The 21,785-nt window shown below is 46.3% G+C and overlaps 1 protein-coding gene across 1 annotated transcript; it reads right to left on the reverse strand.

Annotated features, from left to right (window-relative positions):
• Positions 1-520: 520 nt before the first annotated feature.
• On the reverse strand, positions 521-18,879 carry LOC146173034 (uncharacterized). Its single transcript, XM_084585103.1, has 3 exons — positions 18,813-18,879; positions 2,997-3,357; positions 521-746 (listed from the first exon to the last, which is right to left on the reverse strand). The coding sequence occupies exons 1-3, from the start codon at positions 18,877-18,879 to the stop codon at positions 521-523; spliced, it is 654 nt and encodes a 217-aa protein (XP_084441229.1).
• Between the last annotated feature and the right edge of the window lie 2,906 nt (positions 18,880-21,785).

Below are 21,785 nucleotides of genomic sequence, written 5' to 3' on the forward strand. Positions count from 1 at the left end.
AGTTGAAAAGGAAAACCACATAGGTCTAGTTGGTTTTCACAGCTTCGTACTTTTTATTATAAATGCACAGGCTTCCAAAATCATGAAGACTTAAGTGCGATAGCGTGAAAGTTTCCGTCACACCAAAACTTCGCTGTCATAAAAGAGGATTCCTCGATTCCACGAAACAGCGATGACGTTATAAAACTTGACCGAGACGTACAAGCCACACGCCATCACCACCAAGATTCAAATTCAAAAATTGCCTATGATGCCCCCCCCCCCCCCCTGTTTTTTTTGTCAAGATTGTGCGGCGCAGGACAAAATATACAACGTCCACAAGAACAAATCTCCAAAATTCATGATGCATGGTTGGATGACCTCCATCGAGGGTTAAATGTCGCTTCGTTCATTATAGCATCTCATTGCAGCGTATATAGAATATATAGAATCGTATTTGGAAGTTCCATAATCACGATATCGAATCGCAAGTACCATTTTTGTTAACATATCGAGAAAAATGTTTTATTGGCTCTTCCCCTTATGCCGGGCACTCGGCGACGCACGTCGTGTGGTTCATTAGGTAGTAGCCCGGCCGGCATTCGCACCCGGGTCGTCCGCAGTCATAAGGAAGGCACTCCTCCTGCTCGCCGCTATCACAGCGCTCCGGGAAGCAGGTCTTGCGCTCCACAAACACCATATTGGCCTGGACGCAGACAGGAGGGCAGGAGGCGGCAGGCACGCAACGTCCACCATCTTTCGATGACCTACGCAGTTGATATGAGACAATGCGTTGTAGAGTGCCTATTCGAGTGTTAATTCATTGTGTCTCCACATTCGGTACCAGAGCAGCACAAGACGGGATTCTTGTCTTTTTAATGGCGTCTGTTGACAAATCTGATACCTTAATGGCTTAGAAATTATATAATCGGTTCCGATGCTGAAAAGACCGGGCGAGAAAAACCATCTGGTATGATTCTCGTGATACTAATGCGGCTTGGCAAGAAAAGAAGTACGGAGGGGAGGGGGAGTGTTTTCAGTGTTTAAATTTTATCGGGCCCTATATCTAAATGGGATCTCTGAGACTATGCAATGCCTGCTAGTTTAGCTTTTTCTTTATACATCACACTCGAAATGAAATGGGGTAAGAGTGCTGTTTGAGATACTTTTTATTTTTTTTATTTGATACGGTGAATCCCATCAGGGATTGTAACAGAAAGGGCTGTGAGCATATCTAAAGCATAAAAGCATACATAATAATACATGGTGTAGAGATGCAGGTTTCAACAATCGAAGAAAGTAGGGTATATCACATAATATTAATTACATGATTACGGGTGGTAATTAGTACAAAAGGCTTATGACAGGAACAAATTCAGTCGCAGTGTTAGCGAGGGGATCAGTATTAGTACTAATTAAGTCAAGGCACAATGAAGGTTTAAAATGCTAAAAAAGGAGAAAATCGACTATAATGAATTCACAACTTCAATCAGGCACAAACAGGCAAGTAAAAATAACAAGAGAACAAGGAAACATAAAAATAAGGGAATACAACTGTTTCTGCAATGGGTATAACTCATCTGCAACAAGGAAACTAAACTCGTTTCTGAGCGAAGAAAAAATGTAAATGGGCAACCTTGAAAACAAGGGTAAAGCGCCATTTTTTTCATTTGCGTGTCTTCTCTATCCATGCCCGCTTCGACATTTCAGGGTTCAGGGTTAAGGAGACTGACGCAAAAATCGAATGCCTGGAATGCTGCGTCATGCCAGGCTTAAGGCTTATGGCGGTCCAAAAGAAAATAGCAGTCTTTTTTTTTTTCTTTCAGGGCAGCTGAGAACTAGGGAATAGCCTATCGCTGAACAAAAAAAAAAAAAAAAAAAAAAAGCAGGACACTTAGGTGCAGCCTACAAATTGAAGCGATAGCGTTCGTTTTTCCGGCACTTCCCAGTGAGAAAAAAAAAATACAGAAAATTTTCTGTTGTTACGACAGAATTTCTGTGCGGCTTTTGACGGGAAACTTGTGACAACAGAACGTTCTGTAGTAACATCAGAAATTTTTGTAGTTACAACAGAAAAGTGCTACAGAACTTCAGACAACAGAATTATACTGCAAATAACTACCGAATTGCAGAAAAGTACTACAGAACTAAAGAAAAATCTGACATTTACGACAGAACTACAGAATATTTTGTCGTAATTTCGACATGGTTCTGTAGTTTTTTCGACCGTGTTTGGGGTAGAGAAAAGGAACAGTATATGTGTCACTCTAAGTGGACACCTACACATAGAATTGACGGCATACAATTGGAGGTACATATGCCCTCGGTTCGAATCTCTGTCAGAAACCAGCCTCAAACTTGACTAGCGGACGAATACTATATGGGAAGCGAAAAAATATGAGGTCATCCTGAACGCTGGGCGAAATACGGCTGCATCACAATTTAGATATGAAGTGAGGTGCGTATACTTTCCGTCACTTCTTTTCTTTTTTTTTTTTTTCGATGCCCTTTCGACCAAGCGATCTGTATACATACTCTACGCTGCTGCATAAAAGAGGGTGAAGACGAGTAACGCGTGTGCTGTGTGCTTCTGGTCTTCATTTTTGCTTCTAAAAGAAACAGTGTTAGCCAGTTTGCTTTAATCTCTGCAGGGCCAGCCTGAAGATTAACCATCTGATACGTTACCATTCTTCTTTTGGTGCTTATAATCAGGGAAAGTCTGCTGTACTCTGCTTCAGCTGTCCTAACCTAACTACGAGAGCATGTCTCGAAGTCCACGCGAACCAACAGATAGCTCAACCAGTTATACAAGCATCACCATATGACAACAGTATAAAAGAGCACTGAACAAAGATTGAGGTGGAGCCTGAGTTCGCAAACCGATCCAACTTTTCGACAAATGGACTTGTCTTCGTTCTCGTTCAGTGCCTCTTTCATACAGTGCAGCATTCTCCTTTCTCTCGTTCTACGCTGGATCCTTATATCACAACGGATTGCACATAATAGGGGACGCCCACCTGACGAACCCATCCAGGCAGTAGCATCCAGATGAGCAGGTCCTGGGGCATGGGGCCGGGTAGGGCTGCCCGCAGACTGGAGCGCAGCCGCCGCAGTTGACGAAGTCAGAGAAAGGGTCCCGCCAGCAGCTGCGGCAGTCGTCTTCAGCTACACATTCGCCGAACACCGAGCGCCGGAAGCCCGGTTTGCAAACACAGCCCGAACAGGCCCGAGGATCCTCCTCAGAAAAGGCGTCGAAACCGGAAGCAGCCAGTTGGCCTTCCGCGACGTCTCCGCGACACGGAAGGTCGGGCTTTGTGCATGGGTCGCCGGGTTCCTCGTTCAGCGGGCACCCGTCAGTTTCCGGCACTTCTCTATCATCTTTTGAAAAAAGACAAATATATTGCCACCCATGATCGTCAAGTGTAGCAGAGTTGTATGATATTGTGGGGTATGGTATGGTATATGCTAGCTCCGCGCGGTGGGATAGGATATACTGTGCTACAGTGAGGTCTCCCTACTGAAGCGCTGCATATGACCAGTACAATAGTTCAGATTTCTATATGGATTATATGGAGGACATACAGAGTCTGCACAAAGTCGATGTGGACTATATGGAGTGCGCATATGAAACATACGGACTTCGTAAGGCTCACGACTTGCCTGGGCCAGTTGGTTCATGGTTAAGGGACGAAAGAAGAGCGCGAAAAAATGAGGACGAAAGAATACACGCAAACACAGGACAAGCGTTTCAAGCATCGGCGAATAACGGCGCTGCACAGAGGAGTAATAAATGAATCGACTCGACTCGGGCAAGTATGCGTGATGACCTAGCAGGGCTGGCCCAGTGGATAGGAGTGGCATACCGTACCATTCATGCCGCACCAAAACATACCATACTATACGACACCATACCTACCGCCACGCCTCACGAGACCGACCAGCCAGACCAATCGTACCCAGCTGATACCTTTTACACGAAATTTAACATCCGTACATCTAAAAACTTATGCATATCCATACATCCTCGCATGTCTCCTCTGTGTGGTTCCCATATTTTACCATATAGTTTCCACCTGATTTACATGAGGTCTGCACGACGCCGTAAAAAAATAAGTGGCGAAAGAAAAGCGCGATGAAACGAGGATCAAGGCTGGCACACAAACAACGGGCGCCCGTCCTGAGTTTGCGTGTATTCCTTCGTTCTCTGAACGAGTCGAGTCGAGTCATTTCATTACTCTTCTGTGCAGCACCTTCCTTCGCCGAAGCATGAGCCTTATAGAAACCCGCGTGTATCAGCGCAATGGGTATCCTATTTACCGAATGTCGTTTTTTTTTTTATTTCATCCATTGCTTCCACCTGCGCAGCTTTTGCCTTTTGAGGCAAAAGTTTTATTTTTATGCTCCTGCGTTCACTTGCATACAATTTTCTCAATGGATATACATGCACAGTATATGCGCATTACGCTTTTTTTTTTTCAGCAGCCGTCTTTTTATATTTACTATGTTAACTTCTTTTTTTTTTTCAGTTTTTCACGCGGCTCCTATGAGCTATAATCGTGCTGCAGTCACTATTCTCAGTTTTGTCTGCTTGGTGCGTGTATTCGGCTATGATGTAAATCCTATCTGGTGGTAGAAGTCTTCATTATCTGCCCAGGTTTTCGCTTGTTTTCTATTTGGGTACTTTTGCGCCCTTATGGTTTCTTTTTATTTGCCCAATTTGTCCACATTTTCTTTCCATTTCATTTGTTTTTTCCTTGTCAATTTTGCATTCGTTTCTAGTCTTTTTTTCTTTTCGTTCTTAGTCCTACTCCCACAGCATCCCAACTGATCCGCATAATGAGTACGTTATAGCCACTTTAAAGTGCATGAACATGCAGTTTACAGTAATCGCTGCCTACATACCACCTCGTGCTAATTTCAATATTGAACGCCTACAAGATATCATGCGAAGTACCCCTGTGCCACACATTATAACGGGAGATTTCAACGCACATCATCCTGCTTGGGGAGGCGTCAGATCGACAGCCAGAGGCCGGCAGCTATTCGACTTCGCACTTTCCAACAATTTATTATTTCTCAACGACGGCCAAGCAACTTACTATCAAGGAGCACGGTCCAGTGCTCTTGATATCTCCATGATCTCTGCTGATCTGTCAGCTTCAACAACCTGGTCTGTGGACATCGAGACTCATGGCAGCGATCACCTACCTACATATATTCAGGTTTGTGGCTTTTCTCTCGCCTCCCAGCGGCATAAAGTTCGCTACACGAACTGGGAAGCTTTCGCTGATGCCGTAGAAAAACAGGATCTGTCAAACTTAAATTATAACTCCTTCATTGCTGCAGTAGCACATGCTCAAACATTGCACACGAGAGCCCTCCACCTGCCAAAGGTGTACTCAGCTGTTGACGCCGAATATGAAAACCTTCGAGCAATACGTCGCAGAGCAGAAAGACGAGCGCGCAAGACACTTTCTAGAGACGATATCCGGACTTCTAGGCGAGCACAAAAACACGTTCAACGCCATTTGGACAAGCTAGAAAGAAGGGAATGGACATCTTTTTGTGCAAAATTAGATACTAGAAAGCCACTATCTAAAGTATGGAGTATTGTATGAAGCTTACGAAGTCAGCCTTCACAACTACATCCTTTCGAGTGCGTGGCTCTAAATGCCAATACTACTTGTCTTCATGTAGCAGAGACTTTCTGTTCAAAGATGATTGCTCCATTAGCAGCCCCTTCACTGCACAATGTGCTCCCCACCTTTGTCCCGTCACCCAACACTTCTTTCCTAGACGAATTGTTCACTATAGAAGAACTACAAGCTGCGCTAGCAGTTACCAACAAAAGATCTTGCCCAGGGCCTGACCGTGTTAGCTACATTTCGCTGTCGCGTCTTGGAAGAAAAGCCAAAACTCAGCTGCTTACCATCTATAACAACTCTTGGATAGCTGGCAGCCTTGTAGAGAGCTGGAAGACTGCGCGCGTAATACCCGTCCTTACACCTGGTAAGCCATCAATTGATCTAAACGCTTATCGTCCTATTGCACTGCTAAGCTGTGTTGGGAAATTGATGGAAAAAATGGTTCGTTCACGCCTTACCTGGGACTTGACGAATAGGGGAATTTACCCTCCATCAATGTCTGGCTTCCGAAAAGGCCGAAGCAGTATTGATAATGTTATTGCTCTTGCCAACTGTGTCAGGCGCAGCAAAGCTGAGCGGTCTCTAATTATTGCCGTTTTCCTTGACGTTAAAGGAGCATTTGATAATGTCACGCACGAGGCGATTCATTCAGCCTTGCGTTCAATTGGCATTGCTGGACGAATGTATAACTGGCTTTCTGGTTATCGTCGTGATAGGACCATTTACATGTCAACGGGTCAAGGTGACACGTCCTTACATCGTGTGTCTCGTGGCGTTCCTCAGGGAGGGATTTTAAGTCCAACCCTCTTCAATATATCTCTTCTTGGTTTGGACAGGTCCTTGCCACCTACTGTTGAAATCTCCCTCTACGCAGATGACATCTGCATATGGTGCTCCGGAACAAACAGGCGCATTGTGCATGCTCGGCTACAAAAAGCAATAGTAGGTATTGCATTATTTTTAAACAAGCGAGGTCTTGTTATATCTCCATAAAAGTGCGCAGCAATTTCATTTTCACGACGTGATCTCTCCCGTTATGTACTGAAAGTTGCTGGCACTCCTATACCGTATGTCAACCATCAAAAATTTCTAGGTGTGACCTTTGATAGGTCTCTTTCATGGTCACCACACGTTCAACAACTTAAGACCAAACTCTCCTCATACGTATCTATATTCCGTATGCTCTCAACGACCAGAAGAGGCTTCTCTACCGATTCCTTATTACGGCTTTATGGAGCACTTTGTGAAGGTCTTCTGCGTTATAGCCTACCTGTTCTTCAAGGCCTCTCGCAGTCAAGCATTAGACTACTTGAAGCCATGCAGGCCAAAGCTTTGAGAGTGTGCCTTGGTCTTCCAAAGAACACTTCCACAGTGGGCACTCTGGCGGAGAGCAGACGTCTATCAGTAACCGTGCTGATACCGCAGGAGCTGCTTCGCGCCCAGCTGCACTTTGCACGTGAACCTACCCACCCGTTTTCAGAGGAAAGTATGACATCACTCTCCCATCTACTGCCTGCGCAATGGCAACGCGCAGTACCGTCATCTTGCCCACCATGGAGGTTTGCTTCATGGCAAATTTGGACAACTATACCTGGCATCAAAAGAAAAGCCCACACCCCAGGACCCGCACTTAAATACTTCGCCCTTGAGCACATCTGTGCACGCTACAGTCATCATTGCCACATCTATACTGATGGCTCTGTCACAGCTATTTCTTCATCCATCGGCTTGTGGATACCATCAGTGCACACCACAATCTCGGCAACACTCAGTCATCGCACTTCAGCTTTGGCTACTGAGTTAACAGCTCTGAGAGAAGCAATTATATATATTCTACAACAACACCCTGCAGCATGGGTTATCTTCAGCGATTGTCGCGCTGCACTATAATTGCTTAAATCCTCAAGAATTCAGGAAGAGCTCGTCATTGACATAAATAAGCTACACACAGAGGCCTATGACCTGAGTCACAGCATTGTGCTACAGTGGTTACCTGCTCACTGCGGCATCGCGGGCAACGACTTCGCCGACGCCGCTGCAAAAGAACTAAAAGATTCCACAAGGACAATTTCAGTACCATTCTCACGAAGAGATGCAGCAAGACTTGTAGCAACTGAATCATGGCGATTGCGACGCTCTCTGTGGTGTGACCCGAACCATCAATATCGACCTCTACACCGAATAGATCCCACTTGCGTCTTTCGAATTCCTCACAATTTGAACAGGTGGCATCGAAACTGTCTACACCGAATCCGCTTGAATGGGTCATACACAAACTACTTCCTACATAAAATAGGCATAGCGAGCAGGCCTCTGTGCTCTACATGTGATGTGTGTAAAAATTTTGAACATTTGGTAACCTCCTGTCAACGGTTTACTGCACATCGCAGGACACTGCGCAATAATTTAAGCTTACCTAAAGACACAACCTTGCGCCTTGAACATGTCCTGGATCCTTGGTGCGACGGATCGTCTGCTGCGCGAGCTACCAAGGCCTTACTAACTTTTCTGAAGGACACAGGGTTGATTAATACCCTTTAAAACTCATCTGTGTGTGATTATGTGCGTGTGAAAGTTAACTTTTCTTAAGGACACAGGGTTGATCAATAATACCCTTTAAAACTCATCTGTGTGTGATTATGCGTGTGTGAAAGTGTGCGACACCATTCTCTTTTTTTTTCTCATTTATTTCCCCTTCCCCTCCCACACTCTGTCACCCTCATCCCTCAACCCTCATCAGGAGTAGCATGCTAGGCTTACCACCAGGCAGACATCTCCTGTTGCCATTAAAATATATATATATCTCTCTCTCTCCCACAGCATCGCACAGTAGCAGCACGCTCGATTTCTCAACTCTTCGGTCTGTTCTGATTCATTTTTCTAGCATAACATTTTCTGTTCAAACTTAACCGTCTGCTTCCCCCTTGCTGATATTTTTTTCCCTTTAATCTTTGTTAATCGCGTTCCTTTCTACGTTCGTATATTTATGTCTGCCTCATCTTACCTGCCGTATGGTATGGTATGGTATGGTATGGTATGGTATGGTATGGTATGGTATGGTATGGTATGGTATGGTATGGTATGGTATGGCAGGGTATGGTATGGTATGGCAGGGTATGGTATGGCATGGCAGGGTATGGTATGGTATTGTATGGCAGGTTATGGTATGGTATGGTATGGTATGGTATGGTATGGTATGGTATGGTATGGTATGGTATGGTATGGCAGGGTATGGTATGGTATGGTATGGTATGGTATGGTGGCGTAGTGTTCTGTGGTAGATCGTGGTAGGGTATGGTATGAATTGGAATGATGAGTGGCATTTAAAGTTCCTGAACCTACATGCACTCCATGAGAGGCCCTTTACACAGTCGCACAGTTACATATCTGTTATCTGCTCACACAATTTGCTCCCATTGACGTCATGCATTTTCACTGGGGAGCGCTGACTGCTGAGGGCATGCTCACATTCCAATTCGCACGCAAGATCTGTGCAGTAACCGGTGCATGGCATGCAAATGATAGGTCGTGGATTTGTGACACTCAGCGTTTATGGGCTAAGGACGTTCTTGGTGATGCCGTCGAACAAATGACACTCGCATGGGAAAACGAAACGCAGTGAAAGGGGGAACTAACCGTTATAAAAAAGATATTCGGACGATTACGACATTCCCTAATGCGAAAGGCGAAATATTAAACTTTTGCGGTAGGTTGAAGCAAAGAATATGAGATGCTAGTATGTATGTATGTATGTATGTATGTATGTATGTATGTATGTATGTATGTATGTATGTATGTATGTATGTATGTATGTATGTATGTATGTATGTATGTATGTATGTATGTATGTATGTATGTATGTATGTATGTATGTATGTATGTATGTATGTATGTATGTATGTATGTATGTATGTATGTATGTATGTATGTATGTATGTATGTATGTATGTATGTATGTATGTATGTATGTATGTATGTATGTATGTATGTATGTATGTATGTATGTATGTATGTATGTATGTATGTATGTATGTATGTATGTATGTATGTATGTATGTATGTATGTATGTATGTATGTATGCGCAGTTACAAACCACAATTTTTAAAGTGATTTGTAACTGTCAAACAGATTTTTCTCAGAAATAGAGAACGAAGAGCCACGAGCGAGTGGAGCGGCGCAGAGCTTGTAGTTCTTCTTTCTCTCTTAGAAATCCTATTTGTGTCGTGACTCCCGATCGCTCGGTTACACCGCCAAGAACGGCGACGCGGCCCAACCGCTGAATGGGCGGTTAAGAGTTGTACTCTAAAACGGCGTAAGGACGGGCAGCACAAGCAAGTGGATAAAAGCATTACTCACGCGCACGAAAGCGGGCCGGAAACACCAATTTTGAGTGCCTCAACATCAGGTCCAACCCTATTGCTTGTAATGTCTATGTGCGATTTTTTTGTGCTCGTGAGCATCTATACACTGCCAAGTAACCAATATCTTCAAACTTACTTTCAGTCTCAAAAGCGGTGGTTGCCATCGCTATTGAGAACAGCAGGATGTGGAGCGCCGACCTCATCGTCGATGTCAGCCGGTGATATTGAGGCAGATTTAGAAACACTTGCCCGCTGTTAACAAACGGTCATCTTCACACGTGCATTGTTATATTGTGAGCACTGTGTGGCGCTTCATCTTCCACACTGCTGAACGTGCTGCTTCATCTTCATCCTGCTCCCTCTTGTAGATACCCATCGTCATCGCGGAGTGTGTTTGGCTGCAGTGTGCGACCAAGGCTTCAGGTCTGTAATAAAGCCTGATTCCCCAAGTCCGACCTTCGCGTTACCTTACACGTGGTGGAGGTGCGCCTTGATTTCCCCGCTGCTTCGTCACCTGCATCCACCTGGAGCTTCGTTCTGGCCGCCGTTTGACCCCGACCACCATCGTCATGACACAAGAGGGCCACTCCGCTATTCCGGCTGCTACCAACTCGACTCCAGCTCCCCTTGCCACTTGGACTGTCAGTAGCCGTCAGCGCGACCCGCAGATGTTCGCCGGTCTCCGCGGCGACGACGCTGATGACTGGCTCGACAGCTACGACCGGGTCAGTGCTTTCAACCGATGGGACGATTCTCTTAAATTAATTAATGTGTCCTTTTATTTGACGGATGTGGCCAAAACGTGGTTTCTAAATCATGAGTCGACGATTCCGGACTGGGCTACCTTTAAACAAAAGTTACGCCAGATTTTCTGCGCTCCTACTGTTCGCACGGAGTCCGCCAAGAAGAAGCTAGAAGCCCGACTTCAGCGGCCTAATGAGACCTACACCTCTTATATAGAAGATGTACTTTCACTTTGTCGGCGCATCAATGACACAATGCCAGAGGCCGAGCGGGTTCGGCACGTCCTTAAAGGTATTGGGCCACTCGCCTACAACGCCCTGGCCGTGCAGAACCCTACCACAATCGATGCCATCATATCCACTTGTCAACGCCTTGACGAACTACAGTCAATACGCCTGCAGCCTGATCCCACTTCATTTGGTTTCACTGCCGAAGCTGACCTCCGTGTGCTTATTCGCGAATTAATTCGTGAAGAGCTCTCGGCTCAAGGTAATTTGTGCCGCCCTGCATTTGAGCCACATAATTCAAGTGCCGGCCTGCGTAGCATTGTTAAAGAAGAGCTGGCCTCAATGACCTATTCCCCGCCAACATCGGTCGCTCCTACCATTTGTCAGGTGCCAACGTACGCCCAGATCACGTCCTTGCCGCCCGCAGTTGGAGCGCCTACGCCACCGGCGCCTACCACTGCTCATGTCGCTGCATTGGCACCACCTGCCGCAGCGCCGACATACTACCCCAACTGGCGCCCAGCCCGCCCTGTGTGTTATTACTGCGGGTACCGAGGCCATATTTCCCGCTTCTGTCGTCGCAGGCTCCAGAATGAACGCCGCGGCTACGAATCATTTGAAGCAGACTACCCTCCTCGCTTTTCCGGCTCTAACCACCGTTCATTCCCCGATTATCCCCGACGTTCATCACCCCCGCCAGAAAGCCCCGCTCCGCCTGCTGGTTACAGGCCTTCAAGACGCCGTTCTCTTTCGCCTTTTCGCCGCTCAGCCTCGCCTCTCCGTCAAGCTTCTCTGACGACCCCCCGCCTGTCGGAAAACTGACCACTGCAGTTTTAGGAGGGAAAACTGCACTCTTCGGCCATCCCAAAAATCCTCCGGAACGTCCCTGGAATATTATTTTAGTGCGGGTTGAAGGATTATCTGTTGAAGCTTTGGTTGACACGGGCGCCGCTGTTTCTGTGATACACACTGACTTGTGCTCCCGCTTGCGAAAAGTGAAAACGCCTTATGATGGACCTGAACTCCGTGGAGCTAATGGTGCAATAATTCGGCCTTCTGCTAAGTGTACTGTGCGAGTTTTTGTTGACGGTGTCCGCCACCATGTACAATTTGCCGTGATGTCACCGTGCGCTCACCCAATTATTTTAGGCTGGGATTTTCTGTCTGCCGCATCAGCCAGCATTTCGTGTCGCGACAGGATCATTTACATGAACGAGAGCGATCCGTCTTCTGAACATCCCGAGCCCCGTTATCGCCTGCTTGCCGCTACTAACTCAGTGTTGCCCCCTGGATGCGAACAACTTGTCGCGCTTACTTCTGCTGACATTGATAACGGAGATGTGCTAATCGTGCCTTCTGATCGCCATCTGACCCGCGGAATCGCGCTACCACCAAGTCTTGTTCGGTTTGAGCATGGCACAGCGCTTGTCGCTGCTTCGAACACTTCCCCAGAGCCCATTGTGCTGACTAAAGGGACATGTTTTCCTTGTGTCCTGGACATTCACCCGGTGTCCCTCACCACCCTTACCGCCCCCTCTTCCTCACCAGCAGCTTCTTCCGATGCTTCTCTCTGTGTTCTCTTTGGCACCATCAATCCTGACCTTCCTGCGACTCACCGCCAAGCTTTGCAGGAATTACTTCGAAAACACCAAGCCTCCTTTGATGTCACTTCTCCGACCTTGGGCCGAACGTCTTCTGCACAGCACCGCATTATTACAGAAGGTACTTCTATTGTTAGCCGCCGCCCTTACCGTGTTTCCTTATCAGAACGTAAAATCATAGAAGATAATGTGAATGATATGCTCCGGCGAGACATTATTCGGCCATCAGCTAGCCCCTGGTCATCTCCGGTCGTCTTGGTCAAAAAAAAGGATGGGTCCGTGCGTTTTTGCGTTGATTACCGCGCACTTAACAAAGTCACTCGAAAAGATGTTTACCCTATGCCACGAATTGACGACTCCCTCGACTGTCATCAGGGCGCCGAATATTTCTCCACTTTGGATTTGCGTTCCGGTTACTGGCAGATACCGATGCACGAAGCCGACAAAGAAAAAACAGCATTCGCTACTCCCGATGGGCTTTACGAATTCAATGTCATGCCTTTTGGACTTTGTAATGCCCCCGCTACGTTTGAGCGCATGATTGACACTGTTCTTAGAGGACTTAAGTGGAAAACATGCTTGTGCTACCTGGACGACATAGTTATTTTCTCTGCGACTTTTTCTGATCATTTATGCCGCCTTGATCAAGTATTAACGTGCCTGGCATCCGCCGGTCTCCAGCTGAACACAAAAAAGTGTAATTTCGCCAAGAAAGAAATCAAGATCCTGGGCCACCTCGTCAGCCGCGATGGCATTCGACCCGACCCTGACAAGCTTGCTGCAGTTTTGAACTTTGCACGCCCTCAGCGGACTAAGGAACTACGCAGTTTCTTTGGCCTGTCTTCGTACTTTCGCCGTTTCATTCGAAATTTCGCTACCATTGCTGCACCGCTCCACCGCCTCCTTACAGACCGTACTACTTTCAATTGGTCCGAAGAATGCGAAAAAGCTTTCCAAACCCTAAAGAATGCCCTCACTTCGGACCCTGTTCTCGCTCACTTCGACGACACTGCTGCCACCATTCTTCACACCGATGCCAGCAGCCTCGGTATCGGCGCCATACTTCTGCAACGTGATACCGCTTCTCGGGAAAAGGTAATTGCGTTTGCCAGTCGAACTCTAACACTAGCGGAACGCAACTACACCATCACTGAGCAAGAGTGCCTAGCCGTCGTTTGGGCAGTTCAGAAATTCCGCCCCTACCTCTACGGCCGCCATTTCACGATCGTTACCGATCACCACGCTCTGTGCTGGTTATCAACCCTCAAAAATTTGACTGGACGCCTGGGCCGTTGGATTCTGCGTTTGCAGGAGTACCACTTTGATGTCATATTCAAATCGGGACGCAAACATCGAGATGCCGATGCTCTTTCCCGCTGCCCGCTATCAGAATCGCCACCTAGTGCTTCCTCGAGCCTTCCTGCGTGCACCCTCGACGTCCCAATGTCGTCCAGAGCCCCAACCTTAACCTGTGCTACTCTTGCCGCTGCTCCAGATCGCTACGCCATTATTTCAAACCAGCGAGCAGATCCCTACTGTATTTCCCTAATCAACCTTCTCACCGGTGCTTCTCACCCTCCTACCGCTAGGATGCGCAGGCAACTCCAAAAGTTCAAACTTGACAACGGCGTGCTCTCCCGTTATATTTATTGCTCCGAAGGCACCCGTTGGGTCCCCGTTATTCCGAGAGCGCTTCGCACCCGTATCCTGGCGGCTTTCCACGATGATGCTACAGCCGGTCACTTAGGCTTTCATAAAACTTACCACCGCGTGAAAGCCCGTTTCTTCTGGCCAGGCCTCGCCTCAAGTGTGGCAAAATACGTCGCCTCTTGTCTGCCATGTCAGCGCCGCAAACGGCCCACTTCTCCTCCTGCTGGCCTACTACAGCCGCTACCTTGCCCTGCTACTCCTTTTGCCGTTGTTGGCATAGACTTATACGGGCCACTTCCATTGTCCGCACGAGGTAATCGCTGGATCGTCACCGCCGTCGACCACCTAACACGCTACGCTGAGACCGCTTCCCTGCCTAATGGCTCAGCACATGAGGTCGCGACCTTCTTTTTGGAATCGCTCGTACTGCGCCATGGGGCCCCTCAAGTGCTTCTCAGCGATCGTGGTCGGACATTTCTGTCGAAGATTGTAGCCGAAGTTATTGAAGCCTCAACCACACATCACAAATTGACCTCCAGCTATCACCCGCAGACCAATGGGTTGACTGAGCGGTTCCACCGCACGCTTTCTGACATGTTGTCTATGTATGTCGACCAGGACCACCGAAACTGGGACGTAATACTTCCTTTTGTTACGTTCGCCTACAATACGGCTGTACAGCGGACCACAGGTTACACCCCGTTTTTCCTCGTTTACGGCCGTTCTCCCGCTACCTTTCTTGACGCCTCTTTTCTTTCTACACATGCCAGTTCCTCATCCTCTCTTCCTGACCAGTTCCTTTCCCGAGTGGCCAAATCACGCCGGCTTGCTCGCGTCAACACGGAAGCTAGCCAGGAAGATCGCAAGTACCGCTATGATGCAACCCATCGCCAAGTTTCGTTCCGTCCCGGCGACGAGGTGTTACTTTGGACCCCATTACGCACTCCTGGCCTTTGTGACAAGTTACAGCACCGTTACATTGGTCCTTACACAGTTCTTGCAAAAACCTCCCCGGTCAACTATCGCGTCTCCCCTGTTTACCCTCCTCCGGACTGTCGTTACCGTGGCACTGAAGTTGTCCACGTTTCACGTATGAAACCTTTTGTTCGGCGCATTCCTGCGGACTAATTGCGGCCAGGCTGGCCGCTTGAACTGCGCGGGCGAAATAGTGTGAGCACTGTGTGGCGCTTCATCTTCCACACTGCTGAACGTGCTGCTTCATCTTCATCCTGCTCCCTCTTGTAGATACCCATCGTCATCGCGGAGTGTGTTTGGCTGCAGTGTGCGACCAAGGCTTCAGGTCTGTAATAAAGCCTGATTCCCCAAGTCCGACCTTCGCGTTACCTTACAATATGAACGCTATTTTGCAAAGTACTACGTACATCCGTGCCACAACAGGTTTCCCGTCAAAAACCGCACAGAAATTCTGTCCTAACAATAGAAACTTTTCTGTAGTTTTTTCCGACTGGGATGTGTATTGTGTACCGGTACGTCTCTCTCTTTCTCTGCCGGAACGTTCTCCCTCGCCATTCTGTTTCTTCTATTACTATTCTTCGCTCCTTGTTTTGTTTTCTGCGTTTCACATTTTTCACTTCTGAATGTGATCTCCCAGACCCCTTCTTTCACCTCTGCGCCTTGCCAAGAGCTCGCTTTGTGACTTCGAAGTTGTGTGTTTTGTTTTTACTTGATAGTTTTTTTCTTCAAATTATCTAATTTTTATTTTTAGCTTTTGCTACATTTTGTTTTTTAATTGGCATCAAGCACTGTAAAGCTGTGCTTGTCCGTACTCCTTCTCTGTTTTTTTTTTTGTTTTTGTCTGAGAGGACAAATAAAGGGGTATCTAGTATAGTATGATATACGGTATGGCATCGTATGCTATGGGTGGTATGGTATTATGTGTGTTCACGTATGTCATGAAGTGGTATGGTGTGTGGTTTTCTATTACACATTATTTTGTGGTATGATATGATGTGGTGTGGTAAAGTGTGATATGATATGGTGTAGTATATATGGTATGAATGGTATGGTATTGTGCTCTATAGTGTTGTGTAGGGGTGCGGTAAGGGATAATATGGCGCGGTTTGGTATGATGTGGCATTTAATAGTATGGTATGGTATGGTATGGTATGGTATGGTATGGTATGGTATGGTATGGTATGGTATGGTATGGTATGGTATGGTATGGTATGGTATGGTATGGTATGGTATGGCATGGTATGGTATGGTATGGTATGGTATGGTATGGTATGGGGGTGTATGGTATGGTATGGAATAGTACATGGCGTAGTGGTCTGTTGTAGATCGTGGTAGGGTATGGTATGAATTGAAATGCTGAGTGGTATTTAAAGTTCTGAACCTATATACACTCCATGAGAGGCCCTTTATCGGAAGGTTTCGCGCTGATTTCGACTATCTGGGATTCTTAAGGCGCGCACTCAGACATTTACCCAGCACAAGAACGCTTTTGAATTTCATCTGAATATAAAGTTTGTAAGCATTCGATCTCGCTACCCTATGTTCAGCAGACGAATGCCACACTTAGGCAGCTCGCGGGGCTAGCGGTAATATCTAAAGAATGGGGTAAAATAACGCTATTCATTCAAGTGTATGACACAACAGTGTCAATGGCTCCCGTCTACGACTCCCCGTGAGGGTCCTTTTTCGCGTACGTGCAAACGAGGGCCCTCATTCAGTCAGTAAGCCTTTTAATTTTGCCTCTGTTATCTCGTACACACTCATTAGCATACAGTAATAAGTTACTACATTATGCGAAAGACCCCACCTTGGTATAAAGTAACGCTCCAACCTATTCGTACAAACGTGACTTCATGGCCTTAGAGCAGAGTGTCTTACTTGGAATCTGAGGGTCCCGCATGCTTCGATTCCCGTCTCGAAAGAGCTACCCGAGATGGCAGCACTTGTTAATTTGCCCATCTCATGGGATCTCGTCACATAACATGTACGCCGTACCCGGACGGCGCTGCCGTACTATAGTCGACACTAGACTTGTAAAGCCTTTTTGACACTTTGGATAACTGGTAGTACGGTGAGGAAAAACGCTTGCTGTTAAGGGCTTCTTTTCTCTTGAGTAAATTTGTTTTGCTCACTATAAGCAGGTAGTATAAGTTCATATGCACACTTATAACATTTCGCATGATAATTTACACGCATTCAATAGTCAATAACAGGATTTCGTTACCACAAGTGAAATATATGAGAAGTCGACTTTGGCTCATGTTGCATGGATGATGTTAATTGTGTGAAAGACCTATGGAAGGACTCGAAACAACTCGAAAGCCCAGAGACGGTAAACAAGCTTCTTTTTCACCAAATGTTTCCCAATCTTCCCCATGCTATTGTCAGGGAATGAGAGAGGAGGATTTGCTTAACACTGGGCGGAAGTCGCACAGTTACATATCTGTTATCTGTTCACAATTTGCTCCCAGTGACGTCATGAATTTTCACTGGGGAGCGCTGACTGCGGAGGGCATGCTCACATTCCTATTCGTACGCAAGGTCTGTGCAGTAACCGGTGCATGGCATGCAAATGATTGGTCGTGAATTTGTGACACAGCGTTTATGGGTTAAGGACGTTCATGGTGATGCCGTCGAACAAATGACACTCGCATGGGAAAACGACACGCAGTGAAAGGAGGAACTAACCGTTATAAAAAAAATGTATGGACGATTACGACATTCCCTAATGCGAAATCTGAGCTCACCTATTAAATTTTTGCGGTAGGTTGAAGCAAAGAATATGAGATGCTTGTATGTATGTATGTATGTATGTATGTATGTATGTATGTATGTATGTATGTATGTATGTATGTATGTATGTATGTATGTATGTATGTATGTATGTATGCATGTATGTATGTATGTATGTATGTATGTATGTATGTATGTATGTATGTATGTATGTATGTATGTATGTATGTATGTATGTATGTATGTATGTATGTATGTATGTATGTATGTATGTATGTATGTATGTATGTATGTATGTATGTATGTATGTACGTATGTATGTATGTATGTATGTATGCATGTATGTATGTATGTATGTATGTATGTATGTATGTATGTATGTATGTATGTATGTATGTATGTATGTATGTATGTATGTATGTATGTATGTATGTATGTATGTATGTATGTATGTATGTATGTATGTATGTATGTATGTATGTATGTATGTATGTTTGTGCAGTTACTAACCACACAAATTTTCTCACGAGCCAAACAGGTTTTCTCAGAAAAAGAGAACGAAGAGCCACAAGCGAGCGGCACAGAGCTTGTAGTTCTTTTTCTCTTCTTAGAAATTCTATTTGGTTTGTGACTCTCTCTCGGTTACACCGCCAAGAACGGCAACGCGGCCCAACTGCTGAATGGGCGGATAAGAGTTGTACTCTAAAGCGGCGTAAGGACGGGCAGGACAAGCAAGTGGATAAAAGCATTACTCACGCGCACGGAAGCGGGCCGGAAACACCAATTTTGAGTGCGTCAACACCAGGTCCAACCCTATTGCTTGAAATGTCCATGTGCGCTTTTTTGTGCTCGTGAGCATCTATACACTGCCAAGTACCCAATATCTTCAAACTTACCTTCAGTCTCAAAAGCGGTGGTTGCCATCGCTATCGAGAACAGCAGGATGTGGAGCGCCGACCTCATCGTCGATATCAGCCAGTGATATTGAGGCAGATTTCCGGTAACTCGTAGTTTAAATAACAAAAGCAAGATCCTGCGAACTCGGCTAACGACGCAGTCACTGTACTTCCACGTTTTCACCGATAGGACCCTGTCGTCCAGCTTGAGGTCCGCAGCTTCTACGTTGGCCTCGCGTGATGTATGTAAACACGGCGGCGAAAAGTATCGACGCTGTCACCTAGTCGTTGTACGTCCGACAGAGCTCTAGATCAGCGACGAAGGTCCGAGGGCTCGATTTTGCATATGATACGGCACAAACGAACTGACTGTCGAAGTAAAAAAAATAACAGTGGTCAATGAGGCTGACGGAGAGCACTGTGTGCTCGGACCACGAAACGTGACGGCCTGCAAGAGCCCGTTGAGAGAGAGAGAGAGTGAGAAAAAAAATGACGTAGCAATACCGCCAGAAAACAAGAAAACTGACTACCCTGCAAACGTGGGTGGTTAGTGAGATCAAAGAACTCAAGCGAGTGAACACTGCGGATTGGGCTTGCTGCCGAGGCCGAAGGATCAAGGACCAAACAAAAATATACTCCGCTCCGGTGACGTAGGGGCCCGCTTGTTCGAGGCCACGCGTGATCGAGTCCGAGCTGCTGCCCGCATTGGACCATGGTTAGACACCGTGTGCTCGGCCCGAGGACGTAAGAAAATATTGGGAACGCCATAACGAAATCCGAGTCGGAGGAGCAGCTGCTCCGCTTTCGACCACGCAGGGAACCACGAGATAAATTGCGTCGCAACCCGCATAGGTTATAAGTGACACAGCCACGCTGACGGTTTGCCAGTTGAATAATTGCTATGGTGAGTTTTGTTTTCTTTTTTGCTGCAGTTGGTTTTAGCCACTGTATATGATTAGTGTGAATTCTGAAACGCGGGTTGTAGCTTTGAGGTGAAATGAACGTGCACGAAAAGCATGTTCTCACACTGGTTTAAAGTTGCATGCAGCTAAAGCAGAGCAGAAACAGATGTAAGTAGTACTTTGCAAAATAACGTTCATATAACAATGCACATGTGAAGATGGCCGTTTGTTAACAGCTGGCAAGTGGAAGCACAAAAGGGTGCAACGTCACTCTAAAACTAATGTTTTTTTGTAAAACTTAACGATAAATGCGCCACCGATGGCTTTCCGCGGTTGGCACACTCTAAGCAAAGGGTTCTCAAACTTGGTTTCGCGAAAAACAGGAGTTCCGTGAGCTGCTTTTAGGGGTTCCGCGAGCTCCCAGAGCCCTTCAGTTGTGCTGGTCTGCGAATGGCAGAATTTCTGCACGTCTGGTTACGGGTGATGCTTGAGCATTTGGGTAGCCTCTAGAAACAGGTGAGCGGGAGCTAATGTTCGATGGTGAGGAATCAATCAATCAATCAATCAATCAATCACTCTGTCCCTGATTGCAAGAGAATGAATGACTATGGGCCGCTCATCCGTAATTAGGAGGGAGGTGGGGTGTAGGCGCAGAAGCTGCTTCTTGTCGGTAGTTTTCACATTCGTGTGAGCTACGCATCGTTATACAATCGGCCTTTCTACACTACTCGAAGCAGACCGCTCTCATTACCATATGCCACAATGACATGTCGTGTGGCGGTGCTAAATCATGTCTGGTGGGTTACGGTGGCCACGTCGTCATGCAGCATGTGCTCAATCTCGTGACATCGTCTAAAAAGGCTCGATGGAACATTGAAATTTTATGTTCCGCCTGATATTACGCTTCATCATGCATGCTTGGTACATAAACTTCGTTTAAACGTGGCTTTCACGCGCAGGTACTTACATTTAATTGGACAGATGGACTCCCCGGAATGTTCAATTTGTGGCATCCCCGAGACTGTGGACCATATATTATTGGTGTGCCCACTGCATGCTTGTGAAAGAAATGTGCCTGCCGCTTCCTTGAAGCGTTTGGACAAGAGGCCTCTGTCGGAGGAACTGCTGCTGGGCGCTTGGCAAGACAAAGGGAAGGGTGTCCAGGCAGTGCGGGCTCTTCGCCGTTTTTTTGTGCGCCATTGCACTTGATTCGCGCTTGTAAAGCAAGCTGCCGCGCCTGTATATATATTTCATGTGCCTTCTCCCACATCGTCACCCATCATGATCTTCTTTCGTCTCCCCTTCCCCTTCCCCAGTGCAGAGTAGTAGGCCAGATTTTAATCATTCCGACCAACCTCTCTGTCTTTTCTTTTAATAAATCCATCTACATATATTGTGTCTAGGCTTGCAAAGCAGATTGGCAGCTCCATAAAGATGCAGGTCTACTCCATGTTGTTTCTGACAATGGCTGCATCTGCTGGTCATTATTGTTTTGTCCTGACGAGAAACAATTAGTGAAGTATATGAGCTGCCTTTGCTATTACTTTGTTTAGAAATTTCTGTGACCGCGTGAAGTCTTGCTTGGTATAAAGCACCGGCGCTGTCACTACAAGGAACATGCTGAACATTAATGGGCTCCTTGGAGAGCTAGGAGGTTCGAAAATTAGTTTCAAAGGTAACATCTTTTAGTACATTCACCTATAAAACGTTTACATCTAATGAAACAAAATTTACTTGATAGTTCTGGCAAATATACTGCGGTTAAATTCATATATCGCGTTGTACTTGTCATTGGTGCAGTAACCTCCTTTTGCATCATGCTAGGTGCGATGCTCTTAGCGCAATGAGTAGCGAATTGCCTTTTACGGGCATGCTCGTCTGCACATGCCATATGTCCACATGTCCTCTGTGAAACGACTGAGAGTGTGAAAATGTGAGCACAGAAAAGCAGAGTTGTCCGAAATAATTTGCAAAAAGATAGTTTTTCTATCTTTATTCTACGAGCATAAGAAACATAAGCAAGAGTAAGAAAAAAGAAAAATCATTGCGCAACAGACGCCGAAGAACGCAT

Source organism: Amblyomma maculatum, chromosome 11 (genome assembly GCF_055883805.1).
Source record: "Amblyomma maculatum isolate TAMU_Amacu chromosome 11, ASM5588380v1, whole genome shotgun sequence".
Taxonomy (NCBI): Eukaryota; Metazoa; Arthropoda; class Arachnida; order Ixodida; family Ixodidae; genus Amblyomma; species Amblyomma maculatum.

Bases quoted from the DNA above. Each gene is read 5' to 3' on its own strand.
- LOC146173034 (XM_084585103.1), bottom strand. From the start codon at position 18,879: ATGAGGTCGGCGCTCCACATCCTGCTGTTCTCGATAGCGATGGCAACC. The intron at 3,358-18,812 runs GTAAGTTTGAAG...TTTTTTCAAAAG, and splicing joins CACCGCTTTTGAGACTGAAG to ATGATAGAGAAGTGCCGGAA. The intron at 747-2,996 runs GTGGGCGTCCCC...TCAACTGCGTAG, and splicing joins TGCCTGGATGGGTTCGTCAG to GTCATCGAAAGATGGTGGAC.